We start from the raw sequence: 20,386 nt of genomic DNA on the forward strand, positions 1-20,386 counted from the left end.
ACCTCTTTTGGCAGATGAAAAACTTGAGTTTCCAGAATGAAAAACTCTGCTATCTCCATCTCCATTAATTCTTAGCTTAATTCTTTATCCAAGTGTAAGCAAGTGGCATCTTTAATTTATAGTATAACCAGTGGGAAAAAACTTTCACTACAAGAAACTGTTCATTTAGTTTCTTACAATTCAGCATATTTAGATTTCTGTCTAGGTAAGTAAATAATCTCATCCCACAATGAGTAGCAAGTTCCATTAAGCTACAGTATTGTATAATGAATGAACATTTTTGTAAAACATTATTCAAGCCATGATGAAACTGAAGATGCTGTCATTTCACATGTTCTGAAGACAATAAAAATAAAGACTGTTAAGAGTAGGTTATGTCACTAAAAATGGAGACTTATTAAAACTGAGAAAAAAATACCAATCTTAAAATACTGTTGTGTTATTTTAGCCTTTGTCCAAACATTTATAATTCAACTGAATTTATTTTTTGTTTAATAAGGCTGCTTTCATGTAACATAGTGGTGCGCAGTGCCAAATAAAAACTATTCCCATTATTTGATTAAAATGAGATTTTACTTTTATTTATAATTAAAAAGAGATATTAAATATAGAAAATGAAAACAGATTTTTTAAAAAACTAATTCAAATATATTTAAATTTCTTACTTGACAATATCCAACAGATGGATTATGCCGACTGTATGCTAGCAAAACTCGTCTGAGACGTGGAATTCCATCTGCATCTAAAGTCTCATAATGCCTATTGTTAGGAAGTGTTCTCAACAAATCCAACTCAATCTACGTATAAAAATAAGAAGAGTTAATTTAAAATAGCAACTTATTCTCCAAGCAATTTTTTACAAACATACACATAAAGTTGTCAATGTTATATGTTGAATGCAATGAAAAACATATTTGAATAGTGTAGCACCAGAAGAAAGGCTGTTAAAGATTAAATTCTAGTCACCAACTAAGAAAACTTTTTCTATGTATTTAAGACAATAATGTAACAACAACAATAATAATCAATATTGTGAAAAGAAGAAAAACTGCCTACTTAGGATATCTAATGAGAAACCATAAATATATTCTCCAGGTAATATTAGAAGGTAAAATCAACAGAAAGAGAAAACCTGGAAGAAAAAAAATATCATGGATAGACAATATAAAAAGCTGGACTAAACTGAACACAGAGCCACTAAAAAAAAAGAAGGGACTGCCAATTAAGGGTTAAGAATATGAGATGTCTGCAGCTGAATGTTGTATTTTCACTCAATATCCAGAAAACATTGGAAGTCCCAAATTCCTCTCACGGTCTTTGAAGACTAAGGGTGGAGAATGGATGCCTTTTAATTTATGTCTAAAAGAGTTCTAACTACTCTCTTTGAAAATAAAACACAATAGCAGATTTATTATTAAGCACATGAACAACAGAGATTGCAAAAGCAAAATATTTTAAATTCAAGCATATCTGTGTTCAAAGTTACCTCTTTCATTATCCACATGATACACATTATGACACATAAAAGCAATATTTGCTAACACAACCAAAGCACTTATGATATTTCAAAGTTCAGAATATTAATTTCAAAACTTCAAAGTTCAGAATACAAATCAATTCAAATGGTTATTTTATTCTATTTATGTATATCCATTTAAGCAACATTATTCAATTGAGCATTGTCATGCATGATGACAATTTATTTTATTACAACATATAAATTATAATGTTGATAGTATCTTTAACAATATCTGTAAAAAAAGAAAATAAATGAAATAGGAAAACAATAAGTAAGCAGAAACTATCTCACTAATATTATTTCATTTGAGGCTATTAGTGAATTGCTGGGAACTTTCTAGTTTTGGTGTTCAAAGCCTATACGTTGACTATTATCCATTTTGTTGTTTTAGGAAATGACAACAGAAGATTTAATAAAAAATATTTAATTACTAATTCCAATATTTTGCCAAAGTTAAACTGGCATCATATGGGATACATACATAGATGCATTTAGGGAGATGCAGATGAGAGCAGAGAGAGGCAACCTGGAGGTTATGTAAGTGGGAGATTGATCACGTGATGCTGAATGTAGCTTCCCAGGTTCTTAACTTCAGTAGGCTAAGCAACACAAGGTGCCAGTCAGGTAGGTTGTCATATGAAAGTGGTATTGCAGTTCATGTATACTAATGCCAGAAGTATTCAGAATAAGGGAAAGGATTTTTTGCCACTATTGTGGCAAAAAATCCTTTTATTTTGGATTTGTTAGCTCAACTTGGCCAAAAGTTATAGGCTTTAGTGAGACTTGGTTGACCAAGAATGCAAACGATATAAATTCTTCAGAGAGGTAAAAGAAATAGGAGGCAAGGAGGAAGTTTTGCTTATGATAACCAAAAAGAGTAGAAATACATGGGAGATATTGATGCAAAGGGCAGTTCATTTGAGGCTATCTCATGTGAGATAGAGGCCAACATGATAAAATATATAATTGAGTATTGGAGGGGGGGGGGGATTTCAACTAGAAGATGAAAGGATGAAAGATAACAAAATGGAAGGAAATGGAATTTATACAGCTGCTGAGAGATAATTACTCAAGACAGCATGTAACAGAGGGAACATGAGGTTCAAGAGTGACAGATCTGATCACAGCATGACAGAACATAATAGTAACCAATTATACTAGGCTGACGCTATTTGGAAAAAGTGATCATATAGTTTTAAACTGGGAGATTCCCAAATGTAGAAGTTTCTGTTAAGAAGGGTAATTATTATTATTAAAAGAGACCTCCAGGGAGTCAGGGACTCATCGAGGGAAGCCACATTTTACATGAACCAGCTATCGTACTTATTCTTGAATTCTTGAATTCATTCACACTGCTTGCACACACACACAACATCCAATGACAATCCATTCCAATCACCACCCTACGAGAGAAAAATCTAGTCCTCATTAGCATTATTCATTCTCAGCTTCCAAGGATGCTCTCTATGCCCCATCCTCCATAAAATGAAAAATTCCATTAACTGAAATCCTGTATGACCCTTTCAGAAGTTTGTAAGTCTTAATCATATTATCTGTCTTTCTCCTGGTTGCTAGTGTCTGCAATCTACAAATTCTCAATGTCTTCATAATCAGTATTCCAATCCTGATATCATTTTTAACACTCTTCTTTGCACTCTCTTTCTAATGTATCAGAATCATAACGGGAATCAGGAGACCAGACCTCAATAAAACAGTCAAGTGAGGTCTTATCAAGGCCTTGTAAAGAGGCAGAATGACATCCTTATCTTTACATGTGAAAGTGCATTTTTTAGCATTAGAATTATCTTTTGAGTTGTATTTACAACCTTTGCTACATGGCCCTAAACTTCAACTTGCTATCCACTAACACTCCAAGGTCCTTAGACTGATTAGTTTCTTCTAGCATAATCCCACTAATATAACACCACACTGGATATCTAATCACACCAAAGTGCATGGCTTTACATTTACTGAAATTGAAGTAACATCTATTTTCCCATGCCCACATTTCCAACCTATTCAAATCATTCTGTAAGTACTGCATATCAGCTACATTCCTGATTAACCTACCCATCATCAGAAAATAGCTGCATGTTACCTGTCAAATCCTACCTGATATCATTAATTTACAGATTGAATAACAGTGGACGAAGGACTGATCCTTGTGGTACACTACTAGTTATCTTGCACTCACATCCTCTGTACACCACTTTTTTAAATCTGTCACTCAGCCATCTTTATCCATGCTAATATTTAAAATCCAAACCCCTATTCTCCAATTTATGTAACAGTCTTCCATACTGTATTCTCAAAAGCTTAGCAAAAACCAAAAATATCATAGTGTATCCATTCCCCTTGTCTAGTTTAATGGTAGCATTTTTATAGAATGAGAGCAAGTTGCTAAAAATGACCTGATTCACTGTCAACCCATTTCTGAATGCAAGCCCTAACCAATTTTTCCAAAATCTTCCATTCCCCTTGTCTAGTTTAATGGTAACATTATTATAGAATGCGAGCAAGTTGCTAAAAATGACCTTCCTTTAGTAAACCGATACTGTTCATTGCAAAGTAGAGATTCACTGTCAACCCATTTCTGAATGCAAGTCCTAACCAATTTTTCCAAAATCTTCACCACCACTCCTGAAACACTGATTGGTCGATAGTTGGATACATCAGTCTTTGCAACACCCTCATGCAATAGGATTACCATGCGTTCTTTCCATTCCTGCAGAATCTTTCCTGTTCTGAGACTCAAATTATATAGTCTGATCAAAGGAATGGCCAGTTCAGCTGAACATTCTTTTAGCACCTGTGCTGATATCCCATCAGTCCCTACTGCTGAATTGTTATTCAGTTTATGCAATAGCTCTAATACCTCCTCTGCACATGCCTGAGTCTCTTCATCCAGTGAAAAGGTAGCACTGAACTTAATATTGCATACACCAGGTTGATAGCTTTTAGAAAAATGAGTACTCATTAGTTGAACAACCTCTTCTGCACCTGTCACCCTCACACCAACTGCATTCAGAAGAGTTATTCTTTCATACTCATTCTTTCTTAAATAAATCCTCTGCACATACCTAAGTTTCTTCATTCAGTGAAAAGGTAGCAGTGAACTCAATGTTGCATACACCAGGTTGATAGCTTTTAGAAAAATTATTACTCATTAGCTGAACAACCTCTTCTGCACCTGTCACCCTCACACCATCTGCATTCAGAAGAGTTATTCTTTCATATTCATTCTTTCTTAAAGCATATTGATAGAATTCTTGTGGGTTGTCTTGAGCACACAGAGCCAGTTTCTTTTCATACTCAGACATAGCTTCCCGTACAACAGTTGTGACTATTCTAGCCTGCTGCTACTTATATTTTCATAACGGACATTATCCTTATGCCCATGGTATTCCTTCCACATCATCCGTTTCTTACGAATCTCTTGCTTAATAAGATTATACATCCATTTGACTCCTATTTATTCTTCAAACTCTCAGGACACATTCATTCTGATAATGCATCATTTTAAGTATTTTCTTAAATGCTTCCCATGCACTGTTGATATTCCTCCCATCCAGCAACCAATACCATTCCGCTGAACTTGGTATACTCCTCAGTTGGTCATAATTTCCTGCTTTGTAGTTCAGAATATAACCTTTTCTCAATAGAATATTCCTAAGCTTAGTCACTTCTCAAGAGAATACCACATGATTACCACCACCAACCGGAGGCAGAATAGTTCCGTCTTTAACTGAAACACCCTCCAACACTATAATCAAATCTAAAACTCTTTTACCCCGAGTTTCATCTGTCACATGCTGTTTGAGGAAGTTGTCATGCAACAGCTCAATAAATTCAGTTTCATTCTTCTCATGAGATTTTACTGCTACCTAATCAATATTTGGATAATTAAAGTCTCTCATTATGATTACTCTTTTCGCACCCATCATCTCTATTTGGTGATGCATTTCTTCCTCACTAGCAACAGATCCACCAGGTCTGTAACAACATCCCACTATGTAATTGATCTTGTGGGATTCCACCTCACACCAGATGGCTTCAAATTCACTGCTACACGAAATACTGTTACTAGTACTACAGTCATAGGTCTCAACACTAACTAGATTCAAGTTATCCAATATCATTGGCAGCATGCCTCTCATCCCCTATCCTTTCTAAAAATACTGTACCCTTTACACTGAATACCAGTTAGTAGATCTGATTCTGATAGCCAGGTTTCACTAATGCTTACAATCTGAGGTTCCAACATATTGACCAAGGCAGTTCTAACATTCATGTATAGACATAATAATCTACCTGCATGTTATTTTATATATTCTTGTCTGCATGATGCAATTGGACAACTTGCAGATCTCTATTCTTCTCTAGTGCCTTATACATGTAGACATCTTTGCACACATTTTGATGAGTCTGAACCAGACGAACACCAAGTCAAAATCTTTCTCTCATCACAATTTTTCCAAGATAATGCCCATTCCTTTCGTTAGTACAATTATATAACATTGTCACTCACATTCTCACCATTCTGCCCATTATAATTTAGTTTCCCTCAATCTCTGAATCCCAGTTATGTTTTTTCAAGGCTCCTGATACTAAACGCATTCAGGTGTAGGCCATCCCTCTTATACAAATTTAATCTTCCCTCAAACCCACTCCACCCATCCAAAAACTCTCATCCATTCTTTCTACACAGCCTATGCATTGAATCATTTGCCATCATAGCCCTTAATTCATTTTTATCGTATCAAGGTACTTACTATTTTCACTTTCTCACTGTTCACTCTTGCCTCTTCCAACAACGCTTTCATGTCCTTTCTCATACTGAACTTATCACTAGTTAAGTAGTTAATACCTACAACAATTATGACCTTGTTTACTTTTCTTTTCTGGTTTTGAATTGCTTGCATTATATTTTTAATTTTTGCTCCTGGAAAATTAGAAATTATAACCCGCTCATCAAGAGAATGTTTTTTGATAGAGTCGCCATACCAAATAACATCCTTCTTTTTACAAACAATGTTACATACCTGATTTTCCTTACTTACTGACTTACCTGATTCCATGCTTTGTTTTCTTATTTTGCTGCTTAATTTTCTTTTCCTCCCTATGTTCATTCAAACGCCTCTCGACTTTCTGCAATTCCTGTGTTGCCTCTCTCTCTCTCTAATTTAATTTCGCAATTTTGGAAGTTAATTCATTTTCAATAACCCCCTCAATATCTTCAATAACCTCCTTAGCAGAGAAAGCCTTCTTGTTCTTGACTTCGCTGCTCTTCTTAGCATTAGATTTCTTGTGAGTTTTTGGTGCCATTTTAATATTTATGCTATATTTATCATTGCAATATCTTAACAAAAATATGTTATAAAACATTAAAAACATGAAAATATACACTAATATACTATAAACCGCTATTTTTCTAAGAGAAAAATACAATAAAACAATATATATGGAATTATAAAGCAGGAGATTATGACAACATGATGGAGTGAGCTTTCAGCAGTGCCATGGCATAAGAATGTGGAGGAAAATCATGGTGTTGCATGATAGGTGATCAAGGGATGTTTACAGAAAGCAGTATCAGAATATATACTCAGAGTCAGAAGGATAAATCAGAAAGGAGTTAAACGAATAGCAACTTTAAGCAAGAATTGCAGACAAGGAGAAAATTGTGAAGGGAATATAAAGAAAAAGATGATCAGCATGAGCATTACAAGGCACAGGAAAGGAGGGTGATATGTGTGGTAAGGTCAAACCTAATTATGAGAGAAACTAGCTGATGAGGCCAAAGAGAGCCTAAAGAGCCACCTAAAGAGCTCTTTTGCTATGTGGCAAGTAAAAAGAAGAATGCCCATGGAAAAATTACTTTAAAAAGTACTGATGGTGTGGAGATAACTGAACCAAATAGTTGAATTTCGGAGTGATCATTTTGCATATAGAATCTCTAACTGATGCAATCTACTCTCTTTCACAAAAACATTCAGTTTCTGTAACTTTTTTTTTTTCAATGGTCACTGTTCATCAAAATTACAATAGCTATTCCCTCACTCCCTTTGAAATCTACTAAGAAATGTACTTAGTCACTATACTTCAGTTTCAAACTCACTTAACAAAATTTTTCTTACTCTTCATTCATTTACTCTACTGATTTCCATTTGTACAACCCCACTAAGTTTTAAGGAAGAAACAACTGTGAAGGGCAAGAATTAAATAAAAATATTGCACCTAAATTAAACATTTACAGAACCAATGTTTCACTACTTCAAGCTAGCATTATCTAAGCACTTGACAAATATACCAGCCACTGAATTAGAAAGTTCACAGAAATCAGTGGTTTCTATATAGGCATGTGACTGTCAATACCGATCCTCTTCATTACACATAGTTTGGTGAAATATGGGTCGAGAACAGCCATCATTAAATACTTCAGTCAATTGCTGCACACAGGAAGTTGTTTGCCTGTACAAGCCTTCTCAGATGACAGCAATCTCAATCCTGATACTGTCTTAGGACAACATTGCACAAGTTATTTTTCCACTGTTTAAACATCTGGAATATATCACCTTTTGAGAAACCAGTCAGCTCTGCTGTTTTCAAAATCGTGGCTCGCCAGATGGCTACAATAAGCCCTTTATCAAACTCTGAAAGACCCTTTGTTTTTCCCATTATGATCAACACACTTGATGATTACTGACCAGTAGCATCCTTAAATAGTTTCCTAGAACAAGTGGTGACACATATGATTAAGTATTTTGCATATATATATATATATGTGTGTGTGTGTGTGTGTGTGTGTGTAAAAACTAGTTGCAACTTGTATAGGTAAAGTTGATAAGGCTCTGTATTACTAAAACCTTGGTATTTAGGGTCTAGCTACTCACTGAGGAGACCTCAAAAAAGGTTGAAACCGGTCTGGGTAGTGACCCCACCGATAATGTATTGCAGTATACATCGCTTAGTGAGATGTGCTTTACATTATGGAAAATACTAAGAATAGTGATCAGAGCTTTACCCACCTTTACAATGAGTTGCCCTGATGTTGCACCACCTTTAGACTTGAACTACGTTCAGGTGCAAACTTAACTGTTTGCTTACTTGGGATTAGGAGTAAAATAACCAAGTTCATAAAATTACTTGGTAACCCTAATATATGTGTGTGTGTGTGTGTGTGTGTGTGTGTGTGTGTGTGTGTGTGTGTGTGTGTGTGTGTGTGTGTGTGTGTGTGTGTGTGTGTGTGTGTGAGAGTGACATTTATGTATATTTGCTAAAAGTTTCTAATTCAGTAGCCAGTATGTGTACCTACTCAACAAAGTCAGTTAATGAAATGATCTAGAGAACAAGCACAATCAGATTCATGAAGTTGAGAGTTAACATTCTTTTTGATGATCTTCTGTAATCAGTATGATTGGGAAGGTAAGGCAATAAAGCTTTACCTGGGGAAGTGCAATACTCACCCCCCCACACACACACAGACAGACAGACAGCTGCTTCATGCAATTGACTGTTATTATCTAGTGTCTAGTTAATGGAACTAGTGAAACACTAGTATGTAAATGCAACTGCTATTCTTATGCAATTCTTAGTATACCATCTACATGTCTTCAAATCTAATGCTAACAAATTTTTCATTTTCCTGATATTTCTTCTCATCTGCATTATCAATTAACTCTGGGATGAACAACTCTTTGTGTGTGTGAGTTAACGTAAAATATCTGAAAGAACTAAAAAAATCTCATCGAACTTATTGCACAACACACATAAGATCTTTATAAAAAAAAAAGTGTCATGTCCTTTGTGTATGCAACAAAGGTACAGAAATGGTCAAGAGAATACAGACAACTCTCACTATACTAAACAATTCTTGTGGTCTTTATAGGTTTGTTATAGGAAAGAGTCAATAACAATACTTTAGAAATGTACAATGCAGAAATTCTGACAAATAGATAAAATAAAAATATAGTTACTTGCTTAACAGCAGGATCAAGAAGTGATGTCATCATAGTAGAAGACAACAGAGTTTCATAATAGTCAGGACCCAATTCTCTTCTCAACGATTTGGTCCTCATATCTATACAGCTAGAAAAATAAGTTAACATTCTTATTTCTATTTCATATCGAAAGGCTGAAAATTATTATTATTATTACTTTATTATTAATATCAGACTTCCATGGAATCAAAGGACTCATTACAGGAGGTTAAAATGCTCACCATACCATGACTTAAATTGCATTCACCTCCTCCACACTCAGCACACTTTCAGGCATGCATCCCAATCACCTACTACTAAAAAAAAACTCTTTATATCCTTGCTCAGAGCTTATCCTTATACAACTTCCAGGGATGGCATCTTGTTCACTCCCCCCCAGTCTTCACCATTCTATGAAAAATCTCATCTACATTAATCCAGTAATAACCTCTTACCAACTAATATCTCTTGATCATGCTTCCCCCCCCATCCCCAACACATACATCTTCCTACTATCTACTAACTCTGCAAACTGCATTCTCTTAATCTGTCTTCATACTCAACATTCCAGAAACCACTAGTCAAAAAAAAAAAAAATCCTTTCTAAACCTTTCCAAAATCTCTTGATCCGTTTGAAAGCTAAGTAACCAAATCTGTGTACAGGAATCCATATGTAGCCTGATTAGGGCCTAGTATGATGGAATCATAACATTCTGTGTCAGTGTCCTCTGCATCATTACCATAATCTGTTGTACTGCCCTCACAATTTTAGAAAAATGTACCCAAAATTTCTCCTTTCCTTTAGTGTTACATGGTGATCAGCATTCATTTTACACAAATTATGAACTCTACAACCGTGTTATAAATAATTTTAATTTCCCTACGTTTCGACCTTCATATTAAGATCATCATCTAGAGCAGTGGTTCTTAACCTGGGATGTGTGCACCCCTGGGGGTGCGAGAGAAGTTTCTCTCACACCCCCAGGTGGTAGTTTCCATCCCAGGATGGAAACTACTGCCTGACCACCTGTGAGAAACTAGCGAACGCTATGTCAACTTTTGGGACCCCCACTCCTACCCTCTCTACCTTTGCCTCAGCGCATTACACTTACCAGCACATGCAATACAATAAGAAACTGGTCGATACGCGCATGTGTTCGCGTACTCTGAGTACGAACGTTAACGAGGTGGTTTGACGCATGTATGTATGTATATGTAAATGTATGTGTTTATTTTTCAATAAATAAATTATCTTGCAACAGATGTAATTTCCTAAATAAAGAAATTGAAACACATTTTTCAAGGGGGTGCCGATCACTAAAAAGGTTAAGACCCACTGATCTAGAGTATCCTGTCCTGTCAGGTGTCTTCTCCCTCCAGGCGATTGACTACCATGTGTCTCCACTATGTCCTATTTTGCACCTCTCTGTTGCATTCCTCATATGAGAGATAGGTCCAGTCTTCTATATTTTTCATCTACTCCAGTTTTTGTCTTCCTCTCCTTCTCTTTTCCTAAACAGTTCCTTCAAAAAGTGTCCTTTGTAGGCAGTTATGTCTCAGAATATGTCCAAAATAGCCGACTTTTCTCTTTTTAATTTCTTTCATCAGGCTCCTGTTTACACCTACCATCTCTAGTACCTCTTCATTTGTCTTTCCATGATATCCTCATAATTCTTCACAGCATCCACATTTCAAAGGCCTCCAGTTTTTTCACACTCAGATTGGATAGTGCCCATGTCTCTACTCCGCATAATAATGTGGATCATATGTAGCATTTGTAGATTCTTAGTCTTGTTTTCAGATTTAATTCTCTAGATGTCAGTAGATTTTTCATACTGTTGAAAGTTGACCTTGCAATTTCAATCCTTTTTCTAATTTCATCTGTCCTGCCATTCTTTGTGATCAAGTGTCCGAGGTACATGTATGTTTGCACCTGTTCTAATATTTCCTTTTATATTGATACATATTTTTGGTATTTCCTTTTCTCTTGAAATTATCATGATTTTTGTCTTTTTAAAGTTGAAACTGAGGCCATACTGTTCGCTGTACTTGAGGGTTTCATCTACAAGAGTCTTGAGGTCATATTTGTTTTCAGCTAGAAGAACCGTGTCATCTGCATATCTTAGGTTATTAATATTTCTGCTCCCTACAGTGATTCCTTTGGGATTACTAATTTTATTAAATATTTCTTCTGTGTACAGGTTAAAGAGAATTGGAGAAAAGACACAGCCTTGTTTCACACTTTTCTGAACTGGAAATTCTTCTGAGATCTCTCTATTTATTCCCAAAGATGCAGTCTGTTCCCAGTAAAGATTAGTTATTAGCCTAATGTCTTTTCCATCCATGCCTATTTTAGAAAGGATTTCAATTAATTGTTCATGTTGAACATTGTCGAATGCCTTTTTGTTTTTCTAGATATCTTTCTATGATGGTTCTGACGTTGAAAATACCTTCTCTTGTACCTACATTTTCCTTGAAGCCACTTTGTGTATCATTTATTTCTATGTTTATTTTTCTTTTATTTCTTTCAAGAATAACGTATAGAAGGACTTTTGATACTTGACTGATGAGGCTAATTGTCCTGAACTCTTCACATCTTGTAGCTTTTGTTTTTTTGGGAACTGGAACGAAAATTGAGTGATTAATATCTTTGGGTAGAAATCCAGTCTCGTATATTTTAGTGCATAATTTTGTTAAAAATTTCAGTCCTTCTTCATCGAGAGCATTCAACCATTCTGCCAAGATATTATCTATTCCTGCAGCTTTATGTGGTTTTAGTTTTCTGATGGCATTTTCAACTTCACAGAGTAAAATGGGGTCCTTCTAAATCAATCTGTTCAGGAATATTATTTCTTTGCTGTTCATATAATTTCCTTGTGTATTCAATCCATCTTTCCATGATTTCTTTTTTATAAATTAGAATATGGTCTCTTGAGTCTCTAATGACACTTGCATGATTTACTGTATTTGTCCTGCTTGTCATTTCTCTGATCTTTTCATACATTTCTCTGCTTCTGTGTTTTCTATCAAGGTTTTCTATATGTATACATTTATTCTTAATCCATTCCTCTTTGGCTTTCCTGCATTCTTTTTTTATTTCTTTATTCATGCTTTTATATTCAGGTTTGTTCTTTAACTTTTTTCTTTGTTCCATCAACTTTAGTATTTTTTCATTTATCCAAGGTTTATTCTTTTTCCTTTTTAATTGTGGGAGTGTATTTTTGGCTGCTTCGTTGATGCTATTCTTGAATGTTTGCCAATTCATGTTAATTTCATCAATTGGAGTATACACATATATATACAGAGACAAGCTAAATTACATTGCACACAGCATGCTGAAGAAATAATGATTTGATCAACGGTTATTTTACTGGCCTGACCTCTAGTGAAAATAAAATAAAATTACAATAAATAAATGAAATAAAATAAAATAACTACATCAAAACTATATTCTGTTTAAGACAACATCAGAGAAACATTCTTTCATATAGTTTTGTTACAGTGAAAATGATGTCCTAATTTAACATGACAATAGTTATATTAGATTTAAGAACCTGGATTACCTATGGTCCTATTTATAATTAACTCTTAGGGAGAAAGGTTAAGTGGGTAGAATATGTGCCTTCCATATTCTTGGGATTTTGAGACCATCATTATTGTTAAGATTAGCATGGTTGATAAGAATCTCACAGGACTCCTAAAATTTACGTTCATACCATATTTTGGTGTGATGTAAACAACAGGTGCTTTTCCAGTCAATTCTATGTGAAGTATTCAGGGCATGATCAGAAAGACCAGCTTGACCATAGTTATTATATTTAATGTTCCTTTTTTTTGATATTTAATGTTCGTTTATGTTCCTTTTTTCTGATTGGAATTGTGCATCCTGTTTCCCCTATATAGGGCAAATTACAGGTGCAATGAATACTCTAGTGTGGGCCAGTGGAGGAAGTGGATCCTTGGATGAGTTGAGTAAGTTGTTTAATTTTGCAAGGGGTTTAAAGGTGGCTTTAAGGTTGTATTTCTGTACCATTCTGTTTATTTTGTCTGATATCCTTTAATGTATGGAATGGTTACAGTTTTATTGTAGTCTAGTTCATTTTTGTTTTTAAGTGAGGTCTTGTACAGAATTTTGTTGTAGTATTTTGGCTGTAAACATTTTTTTAGGACGGTATTGCTGATAACTTTTAATTCATCTTTAAGTGCTTATTCATTGGAGTAAATCTTCAAAACACTGGTTTGGTGTATTAATGATCCTTAGTTTTTGTGTTGGGTGGTGGTAGGAGTTTGTGTGTATATATTGGACAGTATGTATCGGTTTCCAGTAAACAGTGAAGGAAAGACTGCCAGAAGGAAGACGTGTAACAAGTGTATCTAGAAACGGAAGTGTGTTCTGATTTTCAATCTCAATTGTGAATTGTATGCATATGTGTTGTTTGTTTAGGTAGCTGAGGAAAGTGTCTAATGTCTGGCGGCCATGGGGCCAGATAGCGAAAACATCGTCAATGTATCTGGTTTTAAAGAAGAGGAATCTAGAGCACGCTACTCAAGATTCCATGTAAAATGGAATGGACCATGTAAAAGTCAGATGCGTGTATGGGGGGGGGGGGAATAGTGAGCCCATGACTGTACCTTCTTTTTGTAGGTAAAACGTGTTTTGCCACACAAAATAGCCAGAACGTAATACGTGTGCAAAGAGCTCTGTGATATCGGGAGGGAATTTGTCCTGTAATAGAAGGATTGTGTCATTGATTGGGACATTTGTCAAGAGAGCAGAGACAGCAAAACTGACTAATAAATCATCTTTTTTCAGTGTGATGTCTCTTTGATTTTGTTTACAAAGTGTCGCGTGTTTTCAATATAGGAGGGGGGGGATGACCTACCAACTCCTTGAGTGTTGATACTAGTTTCTTGGATAGGTGATAATTGGGACTGTCTATACCTTCGACTATCAGCCGGAGTGGTGTCTTTTGTTTGTGAATATAATAAATTTAGTTTAATCCTTTATCCAAGTGTAAGCAAACAAAGTTTGCACCTAAAGTATCTTTAGGAGTGAGGCAACTCGTGGTAAAGGTGGACCAAGCTCTCATCACTCCTTGTCTTAGTATCTCCCATAATGTAAAGCACATCTCCTTGCAGACATGTATAATGCTATGCATTAAAGGAAGGGCCACTACCCAGACCGGTTTCAACCTTTATTGAGGTCTCGTCGGTGGGAGCCAGACCCAGAAATGGTGATACTAAGACAGAAGCAATGGAGAAGTCATATTTACCTATACAAGTTGCCAAAAGGTGTCTCACCTTATTATTAAATTATTCTGGATTTAGAGAAAGATGTTTGAAGTTTTTTTCCACTTGGTTAGACTATAGAAAGAAAAAGAAAAACTTCCAATATCTTTCTCTATTAAACAGCAATAATCCTAAAACAGAATCTTGATATATCCTACTAGTGACTTTCTTCTTCCAGAATATCACTCCCCTGAGACAAAACTTGCTCATACTTATCAGACAGCCAATCTTCAATCCTGCACATTAATTACTAACCAGTCCCATCTGTTCCAATTTAATTACCAGCTTGTCATATCAAAGGCTTTTGCCAAATCTAAATATACCTCTGTGTTTGCAGCCTCCATTCAACACATTTGTCACCTTATTATAATATGTAAGAAAATTACTAAAACACAAGCTTCATTTAGCAAACCTACGCTGTCCATCAAAGAGAATGCTGCTCAAGTCAAACCAATTCTGAATCCTGGTGCTCACTAGCCTCTCTCTCTCTCTCTCACACACATACACACACACACACACACACACCTTGACTATAACTCCAGACAAACAGATTGGCCTGTAATTTGAAGCTTTAGCCTTATCATCTGCTTTATGAAGTGGAAAAATTTTGTCCTCTTTCTGCTCCTTTGGAACATGGGACAATCTATGATTCATGTTAAAGCAGTATTTTCATGCTGTTGTTAAGTTCCTGGAACATTCCCTCAAGATATATCATCAAGTCATACACTTTTGACATGAAGTTGACTCAATTACTCATATAATTCACTCAGAATCAATGTCTCCCATACCACATTACTCTCAAATTTTGCATGACTTACTTTCACGAGGATGAAATACCTTTATCAACTGCTCTTTTAATATCTCTACTATAACCTCCTCAGTGGTTATCATTCTCTTCAACCAGTATCATCCTTTCATAATCATTCTTCCTTCTACTGGCCACACACAGAAAAAACTCCCTAGGATTTTTTTTGGCTTCATTAGCTGCCAAATTGTTTATATTGCATTATTGCACAGATTTTCTACCCTTACTTGGTAAGGGTAGAAAATCTGTGCAAGCCTTTCTGACTTGCTCTTTGTGCTCCTCATACAACTGACTATTACTATTCACCTTGTGCCACTCCATAATGTATTCTTCCTAATTGCATGCTTCAACTCTTCATTCATCCATTTTGCATCTACCTTATTTGACATCCTGAACCTTGAAATTGTATTCAGACATTGACTCAGCAGTTCCTGAATAGGTCCCAAGCAGCTTTCCTTTCCATTCGATTCTTCATTTCATGATATAGCTGCAAGCTGTCTCTTGAGCTTGTCATAATCACCAGCCTTATAGTTCCACATATATCTCATTCTCACATGGCTGGTCACCAAAGTAATCACATTCACTTTCAACAACTGGAAGGATATGAAACTGCCTGAAATCTGGGAAGCACTCATCCTTAGAACTTCAGCTGAAGAGCTATGAACATCCATCTTAGTCCAGTAGAGCACAGCATTTAAGATTTTAGGCTTACCTTTGTTACATGCTACAATCTTACTTACTGTATGTAGTGCCTGCATGCACATATCAATATGTTCACTGTTCCCTGAATATGGCAATTTGACTTTGCCAAATTACTGAAAATATTAATTTCCTTATTTATTTCCTTAAATTGTATTGTACAGCTTTTTGTGGTTGGGAGTTATACAAAAAAAAAAAAAAAACACGGGCAAGAGTGACTATGAGATTATACTTATAAGGATACATCTATAGTATTGCGCCTCTGTAGCTCAGTTGATATAGACAAAGTCCTTTGGTTGGAAAGATCCAGGTTCGATTCCCATCCATGGCACGAGGAACCATTATCTGATTTCTTTCTACTAAAGATGAGTTACTCAGTCTCACATAGAGGTAGAGGGTTTTTTCACCTGGAAACATGGGTTTTTCGTTCCTCAGAATAGGCAAACCAGCCCTGTGAACATACATGGATTAACAGCCATGAATACTTAAGACCCAGCCTGCTTTGTCAGCTATATGCTGGTCCCAAGCCCAGATAAATGGAGGGGTTGGGGAAAGCAATGGTGAACTAACCTGTAAAATCTCACAAGAAACACTTTGTGGCAAGAATTCTGCAAAAATCAAGAGTTTTTAGATGGCTAGGGCTATCTGCATTCTGATATGTAAGTGAACAATATTCATGATGGTAAAATGTCTTGACATCTGTACTTACTACTTTATTAGTTATGTGATAAAGGAATGTTTGTCGTTCCAAGAGTCGGACATAACTGAAGGGTTAAATCATCATCAATCTACAGAATACTTAGAAGAAAGTGAGAAGGAAATGAAGAGGATTTTTGGATGGTTAGTGCCATCTGCATTCTGATATGTAAGTGAACAATGTTCATGTCTATATCTGTACTTACTGCTTTATTAGTTATGTGATAAAGGAATGCTTGTCGTTTGTTTTGTGCAATTCTTCGTATTTAGTAATAAAGATATAACTCTTTTTTGCTCTATCTTTATTACTAAATACGAAGAACTGCACGAAAAGAATTTTCGTGCAATTCTTCAAACATTCCTTTATCACATAATTAACATACTTTAACACATAACTGAATTAGCATAGAGACCTATAGAAAAGTGACAATCTGGTTGGTTGTTTTCAAGAAAGAATCAACCTGTGCAGACTAGATCTAGAATCATATCCTTTTAAAGTCATATGTGTGTACTGCTGATCAGTTCAACCAATCAAAAGGCTGCGAGTTTGAATCCCACTAAGGAATGTTTATGAATAAATGATAACGGATCTCCTTGTCTAACACCACATATAGAAGGAATAGTGATATTTTATCTTCAATATGAATTGTAATGGATGACTTAACTATATAATTTAAAAATATAATCTTTAAAAAGAACAGGACACCCATTCTTGAAATCCTTGAAAATGCTTCAAGAATAAGTATGGGAGATACTGTCAAAAGCTTTCTGTAAATTCAGAAAAGCAATCATAAAGGAATTCGCAATCGACAAGCTTCAGAAATTAAGGCAGTTAATAAGATTACATATTTGACACATCCATCAGCAGAAATTAAGGCCCTTTGCTTAACATCATGAGGAAATAGCTTTTCTAAACACTTTACCAATATTTTCAATATTGGTGAAGTCCACTTTTACAATATTTTGTGGAATAATCTAAGAAATATAGAAGTTATAGTAATAGGTCTGTATTGAGATGGATGAATAGCATTTGATTTTTTTAGGGATGAACCTTCCTTGACTTTTTAAGCAATGAAGGAATAGGACTAATAAACAACAGATAATTCAAAATGCTCTGTAGGTCTTGAAAGGATTATTCTTCAATTTAATTGCAGTAAAACATCAGGACCAGGAGCAGAATAATTTTCCAAAAAAGCAGCTTTCATTTCTGATTGTTCAATCATATAATAAAGGCAATCTAAATACGATGGAAAATGATCAAAGCTATTAGGCTGAAATACCGTAGTAAAGCAGAAAATTCTTGGCTCCAAAATGTCACAAAATCTGAAAACTGATCAGAAGATGGCTGATTAACTTCTCCTTCTTACGTGTATACATATCCTGCATACAAGCATATTCTCTTTTTCTTCTTTTATGAGAACACCCCTCAACTCTCCATAGGATTAACCTGCTGAGTGCTTGTAGGAAAAAGCTGTTGTTGACAAAAGATTTGTTTAATAGAATTACTTACAAGGGGAACAACAGAATTCAGATAAAATAAAGCTTTAGAAATAATATCCATAAGTAATTAATGGTAACAGCAGTCCAATGGAGGTTCTTGTACAGACCGAAGCAAACAAGATTCTAAAGAAGTTTCATTTAAAGAATATGTATTTATAAGGGATATGAATTCCTAATCATTACTAAACTGATGAATAAAATCATCTAAATGTCTCAACTAATTATCTACAACTTTCCAATTTTCTGTGTGATTTAATTGCATTGAGGGTAGAACAGATGAAAGAGCTATACTGATGTTTCACTCACCAGCAATTAATAGGTCACCCTCCCTTGAAGCAAGAATTTGCTCTTCTTCTGGGGTCCATCTAGCCTTGGCACATCATACAGAGATAAGAGCATTAGCCTCTGCAGGATGTTTAGAAGATCACTGAACACCCAGACCATGAGCAGAGGAGAAAGAACAAGGATAGTAGGAACAAATCCACTCTGCTAATGCCTTTTTATTCCTGTATAGGGAGTAGGCGAGGCCTTTTAGCCCTATCTAACTTCTCTAAACTGAGTGATTAGTTCAATATCCACTGGTACCCAATCAGAGATAGCTGGCCCAAGGCTATCACTAATTAAGCGGCACGCAGTGAAGAGAATGGGGCTCAACAAGTGCCACCATCTCGTGGTCCCTAACACAATATATTTAATGTCTGAAATAGTGTGGGTTCTATGGTCGATTTTCTTGAGTTTAAGTTTCCGGGACGAAAAACCCGCTTGCTCGTGCCAGAGATCAACTAACTCGGGAACCGGTCAAAAACAAGACTTAGAAAAATTTCCTCTAGTCACCGACTGGACTCAAAATTAAGTCTTCCTTCGTGCGGCCAAGCGCCATGGTGTGTAAAAACATGGAAATAGAAATGCTGTATCTTCTGATTAGAAGATACAGCAGGCAGAGTCAACATTGTTGGCAGATAAGGCCAACAATGGTGTTTCTTGCAGTACTATCCTAAGAGAGTTCTATACAATATATATATGAAAACACAAGGTAAAAGTAGTATTTATTAAATATACTGTCATATATTTCAATCTGAAATTAACAGACTATCATAAGTGGCTAAAAAACAGTTTTTACAAGATAGAATGCAAACAACTGATTTATTTGAAAGAGAACGATCCGTATGATGTTAAATCGCCAATAGCATTATGCTTTCACAGAAGTAAAGGTTAATCATTAAAGTATAAAATAATTCACACTTTCATGATTATGTATATATATGTAAATGTAAAATAGTTTACATTTACATATATATAATTTATAATATCATAACTAAACAGATCATCAGATAGATGTAGTATCTACTTGGTTTCTTAAGACCTTATGTCTTTATAAAATATCATTATTGATCTTAATTATAAAAAACCTTTAATGATGTGTTATTTGAATCAGACTTCCCATATTTTTGATAAGGATAGGCAGTCATTCTGATTCAAGTTAGGGCAGTGAAGCAAAGCCTCACCACTCTCTTTAATCATCATCATCAAATTCCTGCCATGTACCCTCAAGGGGTGTACAGGATATGACAGTACTACATGAAAAAATCACTCTCTTTAAATAGGCTTCAAATTTGTACCAATATCTATGTAGAATGCAAGTTTCAGACCAAGGAATGTTGTGGTCTGCCTCTATTCTGTGTTGAGCTAATCCAGACTTATCGGATTTTCCATGGAAAAGATATGATTGATGTTCTTGTATTCTTTTTTCTATTGAGCATCCAGTTTGTCCAAAGTAGGAAGGATGGCAGTCACATGGAACTTGGTATACACTTGGAAGAGACATAGGTGAAGAACTGAAATACTGGAGATGCATGGGATTGGAATTCGACGTATTGATTCCTTGTTGTTTGGATTAGG

General features: G+C 35.3%; 1 protein-coding gene across 1 annotated transcript in view; it reads right to left on the bottom strand.

Moving 5' to 3' along the window:
• LOC150094412 (TBC1 domain family member 2B-like) overlaps positions 1–20,386 on the bottom strand; it is a 406,352-nt gene that overhangs the window by 208,118 nt on the left and 177,848 nt on the right. The window contains exons 13-14 of the mRNA XM_090412467.1: positions 9,496–9,607; positions 666–797 (exon numbers count right to left, since the gene is read on the bottom strand). Coding sequence (XP_090268593.1) covers positions 666–797; positions 9,496–9,607 — 244 coding nt within the window. The remainder of the gene's footprint in view (positions 1–665; positions 798–9,495; positions 9,608–20,386) is intronic.

The sequence above is a fragment of the Typopeltis vanoorti genome, chromosome 22 (assembly GCF_054136105.1).
Source record: "Typopeltis vanoorti isolate ZY-2024b chromosome 22, IOZ_Tvanoo_1.0, whole genome shotgun sequence".
In the NCBI taxonomy this organism is placed as follows: Eukaryota; Metazoa; Arthropoda; class Arachnida; order Uropygi; family Thelyphonidae; genus Typopeltis; species Typopeltis vanoorti.